At 43.4% G+C, this 20,119-nt stretch overlaps 1 protein-coding gene across 3 annotated transcripts in view; it reads left to right on the top strand.

Moving 5' to 3' along the window:
* LOC114664049 (CMP-N-acetylneuraminate-beta-galactosamide-alpha-2,3-sialyltransferase 1-like) overlaps positions 1-20,119 on the top strand; it is a 400,960-nt gene that overhangs the window by 347,020 nt on the left and 33,821 nt on the right. For all 3 annotated transcript variants that reach the window (XM_028818032.2, XM_051936015.1, XM_028818033.2), the window contains one exon: positions 12,356-12,535. In XM_028818032.2, the coding sequence (XP_028673865.1) occupies positions 12,356-12,535 (180 nt within the window). The remainder of the gene's footprint in view (positions 1-12,355; positions 12,536-20,119) is intronic.

Genomic DNA, 20,119 nt, shown 5'->3' with positions numbered 1-20,119 from the left:
TTACCCATCAATCTACACTCGATACCCCATCATGACAAAATGAAAGCATGTTTTCAGAAAGGTTTGCAAATTAATTAAAAGTCAAAAACTGTATAATGTCTCATACATAGAAGTATCCGGACCCTTTGCTGTGGCACTCCAAACTGTGGTCAGTGGCTCCTGTTTGTTTTCATTCCCCCTGAGATGTGTTTATAAGTTGATTGGAGTCCACCTGTGCAAAATGAATTGATTGGACAGCATTTAGAAAGGCACTCGTGTGTAGAAGGTCCCACAATTCACACTGCATGTCAGGACAAAACCAAACCATAAAGTCCAAGGAAACCTCTGTGCAGGGTTGCCATATTCAGCTGGAAACCCACCTAATGCCTCAGTGGTACAGCCCAGTTAATTACTAATGCTCTCTGTAGAGTACAATCTCCCTCAGTATAAAATCCAACACCTGTCTGTCTATTTGTATGTCTGTCCACTTTTCACGAGAGAACTACTTAACGGATTTAAATCGGGTTTTTTACTAGAATTTACTTGAACGTTCCGGTTGATTTTGCGACTTCTCTCATCGCACTGAGAATCATGGTTCGCTTATGGTACCAATTTATTTGTGCGAATCCGAGAGAGACTCAGCGGGCCGAGGGGAGAGGGGCAGGGCCTCAGGAGTAGGGAGCAGGATAGGGCCCTCCTCACTCACGCACCAGCTTCGGGTCGTATCTTACATCCACTTAGCTAGCGAACGAGAGAACTACTTAATGGATTTAAATTGGGTTTTTTACTAGAATTTACTTGAACATTCCTGTTGATTTTGCGACTTCTCTCATCGCACTAAGAATCATGGTTCGCTTATGGTACCAATTTATTTGTGTGAATCCGAGAGAGATAATAATAATAATAATTCATTACATTTATATAGCGCTTTTCTCAATACTCAAAGCGCTATCCACACAGAGATGCAGCAGGCCGAGGGGAGAGGGGCAGGGCCTCAGGAGTAGGGAGCCGGACAGGGCCCTCCTCACTCACACGCCAGCTTCAGAGCGTATCTTACCTTTGCTTAGCTAGCGAACAAGAGAACTACTTGACGGATTTAAATCGGGTTTTTTACTAGAATTTACTTGAACGTTCCGGTTGACTTTGCGACATCTCTCATTGTGATAAGAATAGTTCACTTACGGTACCAATTTATTTGTGCGAATCCAAGAGAGATAATAATAATAATAATTCATTACATTTATATAGCGCTTTTCTCAATACTCAAAGCGCTATCCACACAGAGATGCAGCGGGCCAAGGGGAGGTGGGCAGGGCCTCAGGAGCAGGGAGCCGGACAGGGCCCTCCTCACTCACGCACCAGCTTCGGGTCGTATCTTACATCCGCTTAGCTAACGAACGAGAGGACTACTTAACAGATATAAATCGGGGTTTTTTACTAGAATTTACTTGAACATTCCGGTTGATTTTGCGACTTCTCTCATCGCACTGAGAATCATGGTTCGCTTATGGTACCAATTTATTTGTGTGAATCCGAGAGAGATAATAATAATAATAATTCATTACATTTATATAGCGCTTTTCTCAATACTCAAAGCGCTATCCACACAGAGATGCAGCAGGCCGAGGGGAGAGGGGCAGGGCCTCAGGAGTAGGGAGCCGGACAGGGCCCTCCTCACTCACACGCCAGCTTCAGAGCGTATCTTACCTTTGCTTAGCTAGCGAACAAGAGAACTACTTGACGGATTTAAATCGGGTTTTTTACTAGAATTTACTTGAACGTTCCGGTTGACTTTGCGACATCTCTCATTGTGATAAGAATAGTTCACTTACGGTACCAATTTATTTGTGCGAATCCAAGAGAGATAATAATAATAATAATTCATTACATTTATATAGCGCTTTTCTCAATACTCAAAGCGCTATCCACACAGAGATGCAGCGGGCCAAGGGGAGGTGGGCAGGGCCTCAGGAGCAGGGAGCCGGACAGGGCCCTCCTCACTCACGCACCAGCTTCGGGTCGTATCTTACATCCGCTTAGCTAACGAACGAGAGGACTACTTAACAGATATAAATCGGGGTTTTTTACTAGAATTTACTTGAACATTCCGGTTGATTTTGCGACTTCTCTCATCGCACTAAGAATCATGGTTCGTTTATGGTACCAATTTATTTGTGCGAATCTGAGAGAGATGCACCAGGCCAAGGGGAGAGGGGCAGGGCCTCAGGAGTAGGGAGCCGGACAGGGCCCTCCTCACTCACACGCCAGCTTCTGAGCGTATCTTACCTTTGCTTAGCTAGCGAACGAGAGAACTACTTGACGGATTTAAATCGGGTTTTTTACTAGAATTTACTTGAACGTTCCGGTTGACTTTGCGACATCTCTCATTGTGATAAGAATAGTTCACTTACGGTACCAATTTATTTGTGCGAATCCGAGAGAGATAATAATAATAATAATTCATTACATTTATATAGCGCTTTTCTCAATACTCAAAGCGCTATCCACACAGAGATGCAGTGGGCCAAGGGGAGGCGGGCAGGGCCTCAGGAGCAGGGAGCCGGACAGGGCCCTCCTCACTCACGCACCAGCTTCGGGTCGTATCTTACATCCGCTTAGCTAACGAACGAGAGGACTACTTAACAGATATAAATCGGGGTTTTTTACTAGAATTTACTTGAACATTCCGGTTGATTTTGCGACTTCTCTCATCGCACTAAGAATCATGGTTCGTTTATGGTACCAATTTATTTGTGCGAATCTGAGAGAGATGCACCAGGCCAAGGGGAGAGGGGCAGGGCCTCAGGAGTAGGGAGCCGGACAGGGCCTTCCTCACTCACACGCCAGCTTCGGAGCGTATCTTACCTTTGCTTAGCTAGCGAACGAGAGAACTACTTAACGGATTTAAATCGTGTTTTTTACTAGAATTTACTTGAACGTTCCGGTTAACTTTGCGACTTCTCTCATTGTGATAAGAATCATAGTTCGCTTGCAGAAACGATATATTCATGCTGATTTGAGACTGCGGGCCAAGGGGAGGGGGAAACGTGACGTTAGGAGTGGGGAGATGGGCAGAGCCCACCTCACTGCCCTGTTTCACTGCTACGTGGGTGGAGCTGGTATATATATATAAAATGAACTAGCTTTCAATGTTTGGAGTTTTAAGGATGGAAATAAGATGGGGATGGAGTGTTTTCCTCATCAAGTTTTGCCCCCCATTCCCTTCCCCCCCCCCCCACCTTCCTTGGGATTTTAGTGATTTTGGCAGCACAGGTACCATTTTAACTCTTTGAGGGCTGAATATTTTTTCCAATAAACTAGGTTTTCTTAAAAGCACACATAGCAATGGTTTCACACATAAATCAACATAAAACGTCTGTTGCTATGTGCTGTGGCTGCTGTTGGCATATGTTTGGCATCTCCAGCAGCAGTGGCTGCGCAGGGGGGCACCTCGATGGTCAGCAGGAATGCACAGTGAGCCAGCTGCCTGGCTGTCTTTGCACAGCAGGTGGGTGGAGGGGTGGCAAACACAGTGTGACACAATATGGTTTGTACCTCTTGTCATCATAAGTGGTGGTCCTTCCAGGCGAACGCTGCTGTAGGGGCATCAGCTACACAAAAGTGTTCAGCACCATGATCAGCTGAAGACCAATCAGATGATGCCGGTACCTCACTTTAGTTTTCGACATCCATCTCCAGATCTCTTGCATCAATTTCAGAGTCCGACAAGTCAGAGTCCTATTCTACGAAATTACGTAAAAGGTCCAATGAGTATTTTACTTTGCTCATTCGCTTTGGTCTCTCACCAGATGTCGATGCCATTTTAGAGGTTGTTTACTCTTCACTAGGGAATTGAGGTTAAATCATCAAAGCTACGTAACTTTTCTTCTAGCAAAGAGAGTCGAACTAAAATGTAAGGTGGGTTTTTTTGCAGTTTATAGCTGATTACTGTCCTCTACCCCTGAATTTTGATAAAAGTCGACATCAGCCCTGAAAGAGTTAAATTAGCCCAAAATACAGCATACTGCCAAAGCGATATTTTGGCCTCCGTGCAATGCTTTCAAAAATAGCCCAATTTAATGGGAAAACCACACATGTGGCTACCACAATATGTTGAAATACTATTTAAATAACTAAATGACATTAGATATTATGAGACATAATAAATTAATGTTTTATTTATATAGTGCCTTTCGTATGCTCAACTGTTGAAGTATTACATTTCTAGACTGGTACAGTGGCTTAGGCCTCTCAGATCTGGGTGCAAATCCCTGCCCAGTCCCTCAGTGTCCTAAGTTTGAATGTTCTTTCATGTCCTCCACAATCAAATTGTACAATAGTGGGACATACTGCAGATCAGGACACAAGTATAGAACCATTTCTACAATGGACAGATGTGTGCCTTTCCTAATCTTGTCCACTCACTTGAATTGATTCCAAACAAGGTGTAGAAACGTCAACGATGAGCAATATTGTTTAAAAAAATAAGTTATGTTGTATGTCGGCGCCTTGACAGGCTTAAATGACTTACAACTAGTAACTTTGCATTTAAAGCGTTAAACAATTTCAGCAGCATAACAAAAAAGTGAAGGGGTCTGAACACCTTCTGAATCCATTGTATGACTGTAAGTGTGCCATCCTGTCCTGAGACAGTTTCTCCTCAGAGAAATTATTATTATTGCTCCTTTCAGATGGATTACACAAGTGCATTACATGGATGGACCGTGAGTGAAAGTGTGGCCTTCCACCTAAAGCTGTTTATTTAATGTGATGGAAAAATAAAAAAAGTAAACGATTTTATCAGATGGCTGCAACATAACAAAATGTCAAAAAAGTGAAGGAGTCTAATGAGTGCTTTCTGAATCCACTGTGTGTTTAGTAGAAATGAATGTATGAAATGTATGGCCTAATAGCTGAAATGCTGAACTGTTTCTGCAAGGGGCAGCAATGTCTCTAGGTGCCCCCAAAATAGATGCTACCCACCTGAACATTGTGAGAAACTCGTTTCTTCATACAGGAAGCTGTCTTTCCACCAAGTACTACATTTCAGTTGGCACATTCAATACATTTTTGCTGTTTCATTCCACTTTATTGCACATAACGTTTTTATGGATTGGAACGCTATGATTTCTTTGGCTGTGTCATTTTATTGCGTTAATACCAATGCCTGGTCTGAATTTCATGTGCATGGCTTGAAAATCTGTCTAAATGAGAAAAATGGTCATGTGTTGAATACTTGTTTCCCCCCACTGTACTGATGACTCTGTTTAAATCTGTACATCTGGCCATTAGCTGTAAACATTCTATGTCAGCATCACTGGATTTAACACAGGAACCAACCCCGCCAACCACCCCGACAGCCATATTCACTTGCACAGGACAGATCGAGGGTCACCAATCAACCTAAACTATGCATTACTGGCAAATGGGAAAAAGCCAAATAACCAGGATGAAAAAGCCATGCAGACCCGGCGAAAACATGCCATGTCCACACAGATAGTGTCCAGGCCAGGAGCTGCCTTAACTAATGTGGCATCACGAATGTGTTTAAAACACTCAGCAAGTTAGAACAAAACAAAAAAAACAAAAACAGAGAGGGGCTTAAAGAGAGCAATGGTGGACACACCTCATTTGGATTTCAACCCTTTTTCTGCTGTTTCCCAGTCAGTTCGAGCACATTTACAATAATTTTAGTCCTTTAAAACTGAGCCCAGAAGAGGCCTTCCAGTGCCTGGCACAGACTGTTAGGTCCAGCTTCATTCTGACATTTTAAAATGCCTGGTATGATGGGAATTGAGAAAAAAAAGTCTTAGTCTCAATAAGTGGCTTTTTAACTTCAGATCTATACAGTATTGATATTATGCTGCAGTTTTTGCCTGAAAAATCAATTGTTATATTTAACAAGGCTCACTTCGCTATTATATAATGCTTTGTAGCACACACAATGACTTTTTTTTTATTCTCTGTGCATTCGGCTTCAGATTACAGGAAAATACAGTGAAAAGTTTAAACAAACATCTAAATTTCATTCAAGCAGACTTTCAACAATAATGCTATCATGTTTCTTTACGTTTTCAATCGAGTGGATTATTTGTTCAATTTAAAGAAAAAATAAAGCTTTATTTGACTGAGCAATGAAACCACTACAAGGCTCCCTAAGACAGACAGATAATACTTTTCTTTTTCCACAGGGGGACGCTTGGCTTTTATAGAAAAACTTATTAAATAGATAGGAAGGGCACTAACAGATATACAGTGCCTTTCATAATTATCTATCTATCTATCTATCTATCTATCTATCTATCTATCTATCTATCTATCTATCTATCTATCTATCTATCTATCTATCTATCTATCTATCTATCTATCTATCTATCTATCTATCTATCTGTTTGTTATATAGTGCCTTTCATCTATATTACTAAACGAAGGTTGTATATATGCACGGATGCCAGAGGCCAGAAGCACCGAAAGCACACGCGCACTGCGCTTCAGCACCACAGAGTCAAACCCAGCTACTTCCCAGAGTCAGTAGGTGGCGCCCAAACAACACAACACAACCTGTAAACTAAACTTGAGGTAAAGCGTGCACACCAGGTTGTATATATGCATGGATGCCAGAGGCCAGAAGCAAGCCGTGCACAATACAACTGTCACCTGAACACGAATGTGCACACCACAACATATACCACCTTCGTTTAGTAATGTAGATCTCTAAGCCCAGATCCGCTGCCATGGTCACTTCAGCACGCGAATCCGCCACCATCAGCAAATGACTTCTAGCTAACGACACAGCCATACAAAAACAAAAATGAGACCGCATGGATAAAAACAATGAACGAAGGCACCTACAACGCACTTCTGAAACACTAGAAACAAAGGAGTCACAGATCCAAAAAGAAACCGCTTTAGTACAAATATATTTATTTAATTATTATCCCAGGACACACCCAGCCTCCATGATTTTTCATCCCTCCAAAGAACGGAGGGAACAGAAAGTGATTGCCATTCTTGGATTTCCGATTCTTTCGAGAATCGGGGGTTTGCTGGTATCTATCTATCTATCTATCTATCTATCTATCTATCTATCTATCTATCTATCTATCTATCTATCTATCTATCTATCTATCTATCTATCTATCTGTTCTAGTGCTTAAACTAGGAAGTGCATCAGTTTATATTACATCACATATCATATATGCAAAATGCTCTCTTCCTTCTGGCTCTTCCCACCATAACCTAATGTCCATCACTTGACGAAACTGGCCATCTATTACCCCATACCCTGTGCAGATGTACCCATCATTTTATCAAATCTTACTCAATAATTAATTACACAATTTAAGTCAAAGCCAGGAAAATCCATATGTGGGACACCAGGCCACTCAATTGAAAGTTACTTTACGTATAAGCATCTTTCCAGGTTGAAGTTTTAAGCAGCTGCATTTGTAAAACAATGGCCTGCTTGGTTTTGATAATGCAAACTGTTCTTGACTTTACATTACATAATATTGGTGTTTAAGCAAGCAGTACAAAGCAGGGCCAGGACACTGCATGTAAAAAGCAAGTTTAGCCATCTTTTCTTTATGGTTAATAATAAAAGCTATATTTTCACTTCTTACTGTGCAAAAGCCTTTTTACATTAATTAGAAATGCAATGATAGATAGATAGATAGATAGATAGATAGATAGATAGATAGATAGATAGATAGATAGATAGATAGATAGATAGATAGAGGAGGACCGGAAGAGGGCTTATGTCTTCCCCAGACCACGTGGGGGCGACCGCCCTGGTTCCTATGGGGGCCACGGGTACAGAGCTTTGAAGCTCAACCCTGTAGGGGCCCGTGGCTTTTTAAAGAAACTCATTAAACAGATAGATAGAATAGAAGATAGATAGAAAAGACATTATATATGATTGATAGATAGATACAGTACACACACATACACACACCAGAATGAATTAAAAGAAATAAAACTTGTGACTTGACAAGCCCAGTCCCAGTGAGACATAACACAGACGTATTGGTATTGGTATAAAGGAGCCCCCGTAAAGTTCCCTGACACACTTCTATTGAATGGTTTGTTGGCTTCCCAGCTCTCACGAACCTACACATCATTTAATCTTTGGAAAACATTCGGGGTTAAACCACTTTGAGAACTGTATATAGATAATGCTTTTGTGACTTGTAAACTGTTACACTTCAAATTTAACTTCCCAGCAACTTTACTTCCACTACTCTTAGATTAGAAATTTTGCTAAAAGGAAACCTCCCCAGTTTTCCTCACCTCCCAGCCATTTCTATTCCGGAGGAGATACTGATCAGTTTTGAAGGCTCAGACAGCATCTCAGCAATATATAAAGCAAATTAGTGGAGCCATTAGAGTTTGAGGTTGAGGGCCTATGAATAAAGTGCAGGACATGAGGCTTTTCCCAGTTAGAAGTACAGGATAGGCACCAGTAGGGACTGGTTGAGGAAATGAACCTGCATTTGCAAAGCTTTGCTGTAGCTCTTGAATGGTGCCCCATGCATATTATGGAAGTAATTACATTTTTATTCTTGTGTCCTCTTTTTGTTTCGGGGAAATATGGTAACCCTACCAGGTATTAAGTCTGTGCAGGGGTTTGGATTTGACAGGACATCACAGGAGTAAGTCTCTCTGTTGTATTAAAAAGGCTTTCCGTTGTGTCCACGTTATTCAGCCTTGACCCTTCACACCACTCGCCCAGTCATTACTCCTACTGTGCACATCCTTTCTCTCTTCCACCCCGTGACACACTCACTGCTGACTCGCTGGTTATAATGGCAAGGCAGAAAAGCAAATGATCTATTCAAGATTGTTGAATTTTAGTTTGAGATAGAAAAAGAGCAGCAAGAGCTGATAAAGAACGTCAAAAAAGAAAGAAAATGAACAAAAAAGAGCTTGAATATAAGTAATAAAAACCAAGAACAAAGAGAATCGTCCAATAACCACAAAAGAGAGAAATATCTCAAACAATATGCGAACAGAAATGCAAAAAAAGCAACGTTTATAGAATGTAAGTTAGAGGATAAAGTAATTCATAATATTGTTTTTGACGAGGCGTTAATGTAATTTAATTTTAATTACACTTAATTACGATTTACTTTCTCACTTTTACTTTTTACTACATTTTATTATTCTTTGGTATTTAAAATAGACAGTTGTAGTGAAATACTCAAGTATTTACTCAAGCTAGGGATCTGCACTGGCAATCGGAAGGTTGCCGGTTCGAATCCCGTAAATGCCAAAAGGGACTCTGCTCTGTTGGGCCCTTAAGCAAGGCCCTTAACCTGCAATTGCTAAGCGCTTTGAGTAGTGAGAAAAGCGCTATATAAATGCAAAAAATTATTAAAAATTAAAAAAAATTATTAAAAATTAACTGATTTTCTCTCTCTAATAACTAAAGACCAAACCATCTTGCCCCTGCACTCCACAACTCTTTAAATATAATCGCTTTCTCTAACGCAGGGGCACCCCGACGCCCTTCAAGCGGCTCAGCCGCTAGGGGTTTGGTGAGTGAAGCGAGCAGGGGGTGTGTTTCTCTAGTAGAATATAAAAACAAATACAATTTTCAGATAGCGTATTCCTTTAAGACATCATAAGACATTGCATTCTGGGATACTTAAATTATATGTCTTGTGATAGACATCCGGGGAGCTTGCCCCACCGGGACGCCGGAAGAAGGGAAGGACCAGGAGAGGGGCAGTGTGTGGTGTAGCGGGTCCGCGGCCTTATGGAGAAGGGCCAGGTTTTACATCCGTATAGCCGTGTCGTTCTCCGTGGGCGCGATTGCACGACCGCGGGGAGTTAGTGAGGTAGTTAGAGCGAGTTGCACCTGCACGTGTGGGTGCAATCGTTCTCAATTGCTTCAATGGCTTCCTGTGGTGTGTGATTAGGACACTGCGCCCACGGAGGCGCGGGTGGATGTGTATATATACGGGTTGGCACCAGGAAGGGGGGATAGATCAATTGAGGAGAAGAAAAGGAAAAAGAGGTTAAAGAAAGTGAAAGGCAGTCTTAGCAGGAGGATCTGGCAACCTGTAAGGAGGAGACAGCATGAGCTGGGGCCCCGTGAAGGAGCGTTTGGTTGTGGCGCTCTAGGGGCTAGTCCACCCCACTGAATGTTCGGCTGAGTGGGGTGTGCAAAGCAGGTGTCCTCCCGAGGGATCTGAGGAGCGACTACGTGAGCGCTAAAGAAGAAGGGAGGAGAGCCGACCTCGGGCGGTCTGGCTGCAATGTCCGGAGGCAGTCGAGACGGAGGTCGGCCAAAAGGAGCTCGTTGCTGTTGGGTCTTTGCCGGCTACGCGAGTTATGGGTGAGCTGGGGAGAATGAGGTGTGCTAAGATCGTGAAGAGTGAGACTGCATTTTTAACCTCGGATTTTAAAGGATTTATTTATTGTTTCTATCCCCACTGAACACTTGTTTTTATGGATTATTTATTGAAACTGTGATGCGCTGCACTTTGGACACTGTTTTGTTGGTTTTAAAATAAAAGCACTTATGCGCTATCCCCTGGCTTCGTTAGAGAATTGTCCTTATTTATCAGTTCATCTTGGTGACATTACCGATGGTGTCGGGTTCAAGAGCTCCCAGCAGTCGGATGGGAGCGTGGAGCGAACCCGCATCGTCACACAGTGTCTTCCCCGGAATGCAAGAGGGCAGTCTCTCTGGATTGCATGGGGGGGCCATGGAGCTTGGAAGCTCAACCCTGTTGGGGGGGGGGGGGCGTGGCCACTGCCAGGGGGCGCTGGGTCAGCTCTGGAGTCTGGGCATGCAGCACCTCCGCCACACCCGGGTGCTGTATAAAAGAGGCCGCCTCACTCCACTTGGGAGTCGGGTGGCAGTGGACAGAGCTTGCAGGAGAGGAGTGGAGGTGGCAGAAGGAAAGAAGGACCGAGTATTGTGCGGGTTTGTGCACCGTATTTGTGCTGTGTTGCAAAGGAGACATAAACGTGTGTAGTTTTGGACATCGTGAGCCCCAGTGTCTGTCTCTGTCCGGGTGGACCTGCCAGTCTTTTTTGCACTTCAGAATGAGGTTAGGTTATTTTGTGTGTGGATGTTTTCATGAAGGGCGGCACGGTGGCGCAGTGGGTAGCGCTGCTGCCTCGCAGTTGGGAGATCTGGGGACCTGGGTTCGCTTCCCGGGTCCGCCCTGCGTGGAGTTTGCATGTTCTCCCCGTGTCTGCGTGGGTTTCCTCCGGGCGCTCCGGTTTCCTCCCACAGTCCAAAGACATGCAGGTTAGGTGGATTGGCAATTCTAAATTAGCCCTAGTGTGTGCTTGGTGTGTTTGTGTGTGTCCTGTGGTGGGTTGGCACCCTGCCCGGGATTGGTTCCTGCCTTGCGCCCTGTGTTGGCTGGGATTGGCTCCAGCAGACCCCTGTGTTTGGATTCAGTGGGTTGGATAATGGATGGATGTTTTCATGAAAGGCAGCCCGTCCAGGGTTGGTTCCTGCCTTCTGATTGGTGCGGCTGAGGCTCTGACCCCCCGGCCCACAACTGAATTAAGCTTTCTTGAGAACGTTTATGTGTCTTATTTTTTGCTTTGACTGTATTCTGACAGAGTGAAGAAACTTAGAAGTTTGTTGTAATGGGGTAGAGAGGCATCTGCCAACATCTGTAAAAAACTCTAAAAGACCACCGAGATGTTTACAAGCTGATATTACTTTGGTGACTGCTACAGTCCGCGGTGAATGGATCATTTGCTTTCTTTGTGGTTGCTGCCGTCTTCTTATAATATTGATTTGTGCTTTTCCGGCTGCCCTGAATTGACTTGATCTTATAAAAAAAGAGCTTTTGAAAAGAGATAAAAATTAATTGGTCAGTCCAGACAATCTCGATTTTCCGTTAATGCCAAGAGGAGTAAATCAGGACATCCACTCAGTCATTAGTTCTGACATGACGGCAGCTCCACTAATTAATTAATAAATAAACAGGACGGATGTGTTTACAGGTTCATGGACACTAATCCAAGATCATGTTGAGAGGGAATAAAAAAGTCCATTATGTCTTTTGTAAAGAGAGCTTGCTGATGAGCCTAAAAATGGCAGCAGCTTTAATATTTAACTCCCCTGCCAGCAGCAAAATAAAAAGAGCAGACCATCGACAAACTGGGCACATGCATGGAAACCCACAGAGGCCCAATAAAACCAACGCGTCTAGCCGACCATCTGCATTTTGTTACACTTTTTCTATTTTTTTGCGACCAGTACAGTTAGCACTGTGACCCTGTTTCAATGAATTATTATTTAAAGCAAGTGCACCATTCATCATGGGCTTTTAGAAAAGGCATTTTGCCCCTTTTATAATCAGACGTTTATAAAAGTATTGATTTCATTTTGTTTTGAATGCAGAATGAACCACGCTCCGACAATTGGATATGAGAAGGATGTCGGGAGTAAAACCACTCATCACTTTATGTATCCAGAAAGTGCCAAAGACTTGCAAAATAGCACCATCCTCGTCCTAGTCCCTTTCAAGACCCTCGATCTGCAGTGGATCACCAGTGCATTAACGACAGGGACCATCAAACAGTAAGTAAAAGGCAGCGTTTGCCTCTCAGTAACCTGTGTTGTTTTTAAATGTGAAGAAACTGTTCAACTGTGCCAAAGACATAGAGTTTATCTACATACAGTAAAGTGCTCAAAAAAATTAAAGGAACACTTTGAAAACACATCAGATCTCCTGCTGCCTATTTCTACTGATATGGACTGATATGGTAATGTGTTAGGAACGAAAGGATGCCACGTCATTTTGATGGAAACGAAAATGATCAACCTACAGGGGGCTGAATTCAAAGACACCCCGAAAATCAAAGTGAAGAAATGATGCGGCAGGCAGGCGAGTCTATTTGGCCGAAATTTCATTGCAGCAACTCCAACAGATGGCACATCACAAACATTAACACTGCTTTCACGAATCCCATATTAAATGGCATATAACAGAGGCATATGCAACTCCAAATCATACTCAGTAGTTTGTGTGGCCCCCATGTACTTGTATGCATACCTGAAAATGTCCTAATGAGATGATGGATGGTGTCCTGGGGAATTTCCTCCCAGGTCTGGACCAGGGCATCACTGAGCTCCTTGACTGTCTGAGGTACAACCTGACGGCGTTGGATGGACCGAAACATAATGTCCCACCCAGAGGTGTTCTATTGGATTTTGGTCAGTGAGCATGGGGACCAGTCAATGGTATCAATTCCTTCATCCTGCAGGAACTGCCTGCATACTCTCGCCACATGAGGCCTGGCATTGTCGTGCACCAGGAGGAACCCAGGACCCACTGCACCAGCACAGGGTCTGACAATGGGTCCAAGGATTTCTTCCTGATAACTAATGGCAGTCAAGGTACCATTGTCTAGCCTGTAGAGGTCTGTGCGTCCCTCCATGGATGTGCCTCCCCAGACCATCACTGACCCACCACCAAACTGGTTATGCTGAATGATGTTACAGGCAGCATAATGTTCTCCATGGCTTCTCCACACCCTTTCACGTCTGTCACATGTGCTCAGGGTGAACCTGCTCTCATCTGTGAAAAGCACAGGGTGCCAGTGGTGGACCTGCCAATTCTGCTATTCTATGGAAAATGCCAATCGAGCTCCACTGGGGCCCACTAGAGGGCGTCAGGCCTTCAGGCCGCCCTCATGAAGTCTGTTTCTGATTGTTTGGTCAGAGACATTCACACCAGTGGCCTGCCTGCTGGAGGTCATTTTATAGGCTCTGCCAGTGCTCATCCTGTTCCTCCTTGCCCAAAGGAGCAGATACCGGTCAGTTCTGCTGATGGGTTAAGGACCTTCTACAAGGGGCCCTGTCCAGCTCTCCTAAAGTAACTGCCTGTCTACTGGAATCTTCCCCAATGCCCTTGAGACTGTGCTGGGAGACACAGCAAACCTTCTGGCAATGGCATGTATTGATGTGCCATCCTGGAGAAGTTGGACTACCTGTGCCACCTCTGTAGGGTCCACGTATCGCCTCATGCTACCAGTAGTGACATTGAGCCAAATGTAAAACTAGTGAAAAACAGATGAGAAGGGAAAAATGTCAGTGGCCTCCCTCCACCTGTTAAACCATTCCTGTTTTGGGGGTCGTCTCATTGTTACCCCTTTAGTGCACCAAAGCAGCTGAAACAGATGAACAAGCCCCTCTGCTACTTAACAGACCAGATCAATAGGCCAGAAGTTTCATTGACTTGATTCAAAAGTGGTCCTTTAATTTTTTTGAGCAATATACTGTATATAAAATGCTGCCCGACTAAAAGTTCTGCCCAACTAGAACCTTGGATCTTATTCTTGATTGAAAGCTTATGACAAGATATGTTCTGAAAATTAAAAAATATATATAGTGTGATAAATAATTGTGCCTTGACACAAAAACGAGGTCTGGGGCAGCTTCCCATATACTTGAGAATGGCTGCTAAATCATAAAGGTTGTAGAGTCCAAAACAGAAGTGAGGTTTGGTACAGACATGGTGGGTTATAAAGATGGAGGGAGGAAGTGACGTCTTCAGGGGTGGCACCGGAAGTGACGTTCAAGGGTCCAGGCGGAAGTTCCCGCATTTGGTCTGCAGGGAAAAAAGAGAAAGGGTCCCTGCACTCTGCCACCCCCTGGTCTGACCAGGAATTACTTTCTTTCGAGCACTTTAGCTGCCTTCCATGCGCACGTGTGTGACAATAGTTAGTGGCAACCTGGTCGCCATTATCTGTGCTCATGTATTAAGAGCAAAGTGATCAAGAGACTAACTGATAACCACCATAATGGCAGAAAGAAAAAGAATAGCAGCGACATCTGCTGACCATCAAGTAAATCATGGAAGGCAATCAAGTTAGGAAGAAAAAGAAAGAATAAAAGAGACAAAATGTTGAAGCACATAAACAAGAAGTAATCCTGAATATAAAAGTTTAGGTAGCGCCAACCTGGTGGCCATAAAGAATGGGAAAGTAACCTGTGGTCATGTGTTCACAGTAAAGTGATCAAGAAACCAAGCGGTGATATCTCCATAATGACAGAAAAAGCGAGAAGAGTGGGCACATCTGCTGAGCGTCAAGAAAATTGCAGGGGACAATTCAATGAGGAAGAACAAGAAAGAATATGAAGAATAGACATTAAAACACATTGATAAGCAAGAGCTAACCTGAATATTGTGCAACTGAGCAGCAGACAGGCACAATGGCTGAGAGGCATGCATGACAAAGTCCAAGAACAAGAAGGAGACAACAACAACAACAACATTAATTTCTGTAGCACATTTTCATACACATAATGTAGCTCAAAGTGCTTTACATGATGAAGAAAGAGAAAAAAAAGACAAAATAAGAATTAAAATTAGGGAATACTAATTAACATAGAATAAAAGTAAGGTCCAATGGCCAGGGAGGCTGGAGAAAAAATAAAATCTGCAGGGGTTCTGAGGCCACGAGACCACCCAGTCCCCTCGAGGCATTCTACCTAACATCAATGACCTCAATCAGAGTTCTCATGGAAGGACTTGATGATGACGGTCACATGGACCTCTGGTCTTTAATCCATCAATGTAGGGACATCATGGTGCTTTGATCAGGTGGTGGTGGCACAGGTCGCCACCACAGAAAACCGAAATAAGAACAGAAGAAAAAGTAGAGGTTACTACAGATTTTGGAGCCACCATGAATAATAATGATAATTAATTGAACATACAGAGCATCAGGATTAAACTAAGATGAAGCTATGAGAAAGCCATGTTAAAGTAATGTGTTTTCAGCAGTGTGCTCCACTGTATTAGCCTGGTGAATTTCTATCGGTCAGCTATTCCAGATTTTAGGTGCATAACAGCAGAAGGCCGCCTCACCACTTCTTTTAAGTTTAGCTCTTGGAATTCTAAGCAGACACTCATTTGAAGATCTAAGGTTACGATTTGGAGTGTAAGGTGTCAGACATTTCGAAATATAAGATGGAGCGAGATTATTTAAGGCTTTATAAACCACAGGCAGCATTTTAAAGTCAATTCTAAATGACACAGGTAACCAGTGTAGTGACATCAGAACTGGAGTGATGTGCTCGGATTTTCTTTTCCTAGTTAGGATTCTAGCAGCTCCATTCTGCACTCGTTGCAATCGATTGATGTCTTTTTTGGGTAGTCCTGAGAGGAGTGCGTTACAGTAATCTAGTCGACAGAAAACAAAAGCGTGAACTAATTTCTCAGCATCTTTCAATGATATAAGAGGTCTAACTTTTGCTATGTTTCTTAAGTGAAAAAATGCTGTCCTAGTAATCTGATTAATATGCAAATTAAAATTCAGGTCACAGTCAACAGTTACCCCCAAATTCTTTACGTCTGTCTTGACTTTTAATCCTAAAAGAGACGGAAGCACATGGCAACAATCGAGAAAATCTACACGTAGTCTAAACATGCGACTATATGAAAGCATTGCTTATATAGTGGTGCTCATAAGTTTACATACCCTGGCAGAATTTGTAAGATGTGTACCACACTTTAAAGAAAAGGCGACGGATCAGGCCAAAGACATTTCACTTACTTTTAGTGGAAACCAGGTTAAACTATAAGGCATCACAGAGCAGCACAACCATTAAACAAAGCATAGGAATAAGGAAAATAATGAGGCGGTCCCTGTTCAAAAGTTTGCATATCCTTAGTTCGTACTATTATTTAATGCCCCCTTTAGCATCAATGATGGCATGCAGTCTTTTGTGATTGTTGTGGATGAGGCCCGTGATTTTCTCAGATGGTAGAGCTGTGCCCATTCTTGTTGGCGAAAAGCCTTTAGGTTCTGTCAATACTTGGGTTGGCATGCATGACCTAAAAATGGCTCATTGATATTGAGGTCAGGAGACTGTGATGGCTGACACAGCGCCTTCACTTTTTCCTGCTGTAGCCACCAAAGGGTCAACCTGGCCTTGTGTTTTGGATCACTGTCACGTCGGAAGATCCAAGCGCGTCCGATGCGCAGCTTGCGGACTGATGAATGTTGTCCTCCAATATTTTCTGGTAACATACTGCACTCATCTTGCCATCCATTTTCACTTAAGTTACCTGTGGCACTGGAGCTCACACACCCCCCAGAACATCAGTGATCCACCTCCATGCTTCACAGTAGGGATGATGTACTTTTCGTCCTGGGCCTTGTTGCATCCTCTCCGAACAGAGCGTTTATGGCTGTGACCATAAAGGTCAGTTTTGGTCTCATCACTCCAAAGGCCTTTTTGAGGCTTGTCTAGATGCTGTTTGGCATATTGTAAGGGGGCCGTTTTGTGATGTTGGCACAGTAAAGGCTTTTTTTTCTTGCAACTCGATCATGCAGTCCATTTTTGTTCAAGTACCTCCATATCGTGCAATTTGAAACAGCCACACCACTTGTTTGCAGAGAAGCCCGTATCTCAGGTGAAGCGGCTTGGCAGCTCGACAAATGATCCTGGCAGTTGTGGCTGAAAGCTCAGATAGTCTACCCAAAAGTGGCATTTGGGGGTGACAAGTGGGGTAACCACCCCAGGCCTTGCACCTAAGGGGGTCCCGCTTTTGAGGTTCCCTTGTCCCACTCGAGCGGATTTGTCAAGTTATATCCTCCAGTTACAGTACTGTGCAAAAGTTTTAGGCAGGTGTGAAAAAATGCTGTAAACAAAGAATGCTTTCAGAAATGGAAGTGTTAATCATTTATTTTCATCAATCAACAAAATGCAGTGAATGAACAAAAGAGAAATCTAAATCAAATCAATATTTGGTGTGACCACCCTTTGCCTTCAAAACAGCATCAATTCTTCTAGGTACACTTGCACACAGTTTTTGAAGGAACTCGGCTGGCAGGTTGTTCCATACAGTGGGGCAAAAAAGTATTTAGTCAGCCACCAATTGTGCAAGTTCTCCCACTTAAAAAGATGAGAGAGGCCTGTGATTTTCATCATAGGTATACCTCAACTATGAGAGACAAAATGAGAAAAAACAATCCAGAAAATCACATTGTCTGATTTTTGAAGAATTTATTTGCAAATTATGGTGGAAAAAAAGTATTTGGTCAATAACAAAAATTCATCTCAATACTTTGTTATATACCCTTTGTTGGCAATGACAGAGGTCAAATGTTTTCTGTAAGTCTTCACAATGTTTTCACACACTGTTGCTGGTATTTTGGCCCATTCCTCCATGCAGATCTCCTCTAGAGCAGTGATGTTTTGGGGCTGTCGCTGGGCAACACAGACTTTCAACTACCTCCAAGGATTTTCTATGGGGTTGAGATGTGGAGACTGGCTAGGCCACTCCAGGACCTTGAAATGCTTCTTACGAAGCCACTCCTTCATTACCCGGGCGGTGTGTTTGGGATCATTGTCATGCTGAAAGACCCAGCCACGTTTCATCTTCAATGTTCTTGCTGATGGAAGGAGGTTTTGACTCAAAATCTGACGATACATGGCCCCATTCATTCTTTCCTTTACACGGATCAGTCGTCCTGGTCCCTTTGCAGAAAAACAGCCCCAAAGCATGATGTTTCCACCCCCATGCTTTATAGTAGGTATGGTGTTCTTTGGATGCAACTCAGCATTCTTTCTCCTCCAAACACAACGAGTAGAGTTTTTTTCATCTGACCATATGACATTCTCCCAATCCTCTTCTGGATCATCCAAATGCTCTCTAGCAAACTTCAGACGGGCCTGCACATGTACTGGCTTAAGCAGGGGGACACGTCTGGCACTGCAGGATTTGAGTCCCTGGCGGCGTAGTGTGTTACTGATGGTAGCCTTTGTTACTTTGGTCCCAGCTCTCTGCAGGTCATTCACTAGGTCCCCCCGTGTGGTTCTGGGATTTTTGCTCACTGTTCTTGTGATCATTTTGACCCCACGGGGTGAGATCTTGCGTGGAGCCCCAGATCGAGGGAGATTATCAGTGGTCTTGTATGTCTTCCATTTTCTATTAATTGCTCCCACAAGAACTGGGAGACTAGTCAGGATAAAGGGAAAGATGACTGCAGCAATGTACAGAGACATCCTGGATGAAAACCTGCTCCAGAGCGCTCTTGACCTCAGACTGGGGCGACGGTTCATCTTCCAGCAGGACAACGACTCTAAGCACACAGCAAAGATATCAAAGGAGTGGCTTCAGGACAACTCTGAGAATGTCCTTGAGTGGCCCAGCCAGAGCCCAGACTTGAATCTGATTGAACATCTCTGGAGAGATCTTAAAATGGCTGTGCACCGACGCTTCCCATCCAGCCTGATGGAGCTTGAGAGGTGCTGCAAAGAGGAATGGGCGAAACTGGCCAAGGATAGGTGTGCCAAGCTTGTGGCATCATATTCAAAAAGACTTGAGGCTGTAATTGCTGCCAAAGGTGCATCGACAGAGTATTGAGCAAAGGCTGTGAATACTTATGTACATGGGATTTCTCAGTTTTTTTATTTTTAATAAATTTGTAAAAATCTGAAGTAAACTTTTTTCACGTTGTCATTATGGGGTGTTGTGTGCAGAATTCTGAGGAAAAAAATGAATTTAATCCATTTTGGAATAAGGCTGTAACATAGCAAAAGGTGGAAAAAGTGATGCGCTGTGAATACTTTCTGGATGCACTGTAGATAGATAGATAGATAGATAGATAGATACTTTATTAATCCCAAGGGGAAATTCCACTACTCTAGCAGCAGCATACTGATAAAAAAACAATATTAAATTAAGTGATAACAATGCAGGTAAAAACAGACAGTAACTTTGTATAATTTTAACGTTTACCCCCCGGGTGGAATTGAAGAGTCGCATAGTTTGGGGGAGGAACGATCTCCTCAATCTGTCAGTGGAGCAGGATGGTGACAGCAGTCTGTCGCTGAGGCTGCTCCTCTGTCTAGGGATGATCCTGTTTAGTGGATGCAGTGGATTCTCCATGATTGACAGGAGCCTGCTGAGCGCCCGTCGCTATGCCACAGATGTCAAACTGTCCAGCTCCATGCCTACAATAGAGCCTGCCTTCCTCACTAGTTTGTCCAGGCGTGAGGCGTCTCTCTTCTTTATACTGCCTCCCCAGCACACCACCACGTAGAAGAGGCCACTCACCACAACCGTCTGATAGAACATCTGCAGCATCTTATTGCAGATGTTGAAGGATGCCAGCCTTCTAAGGAAGTATAGTCGGCTCTGTCCTC

This window comes from Erpetoichthys calabaricus, chromosome 13 (assembly GCF_900747795.2).
Source record: "Erpetoichthys calabaricus chromosome 13, fErpCal1.3, whole genome shotgun sequence".
NCBI classification, from domain to species: Eukaryota; Metazoa; Chordata; class Cladistia; order Polypteriformes; family Polypteridae; genus Erpetoichthys; species Erpetoichthys calabaricus.
This window is presented reverse-complemented; position numbering and strand designations above follow the sequence as displayed.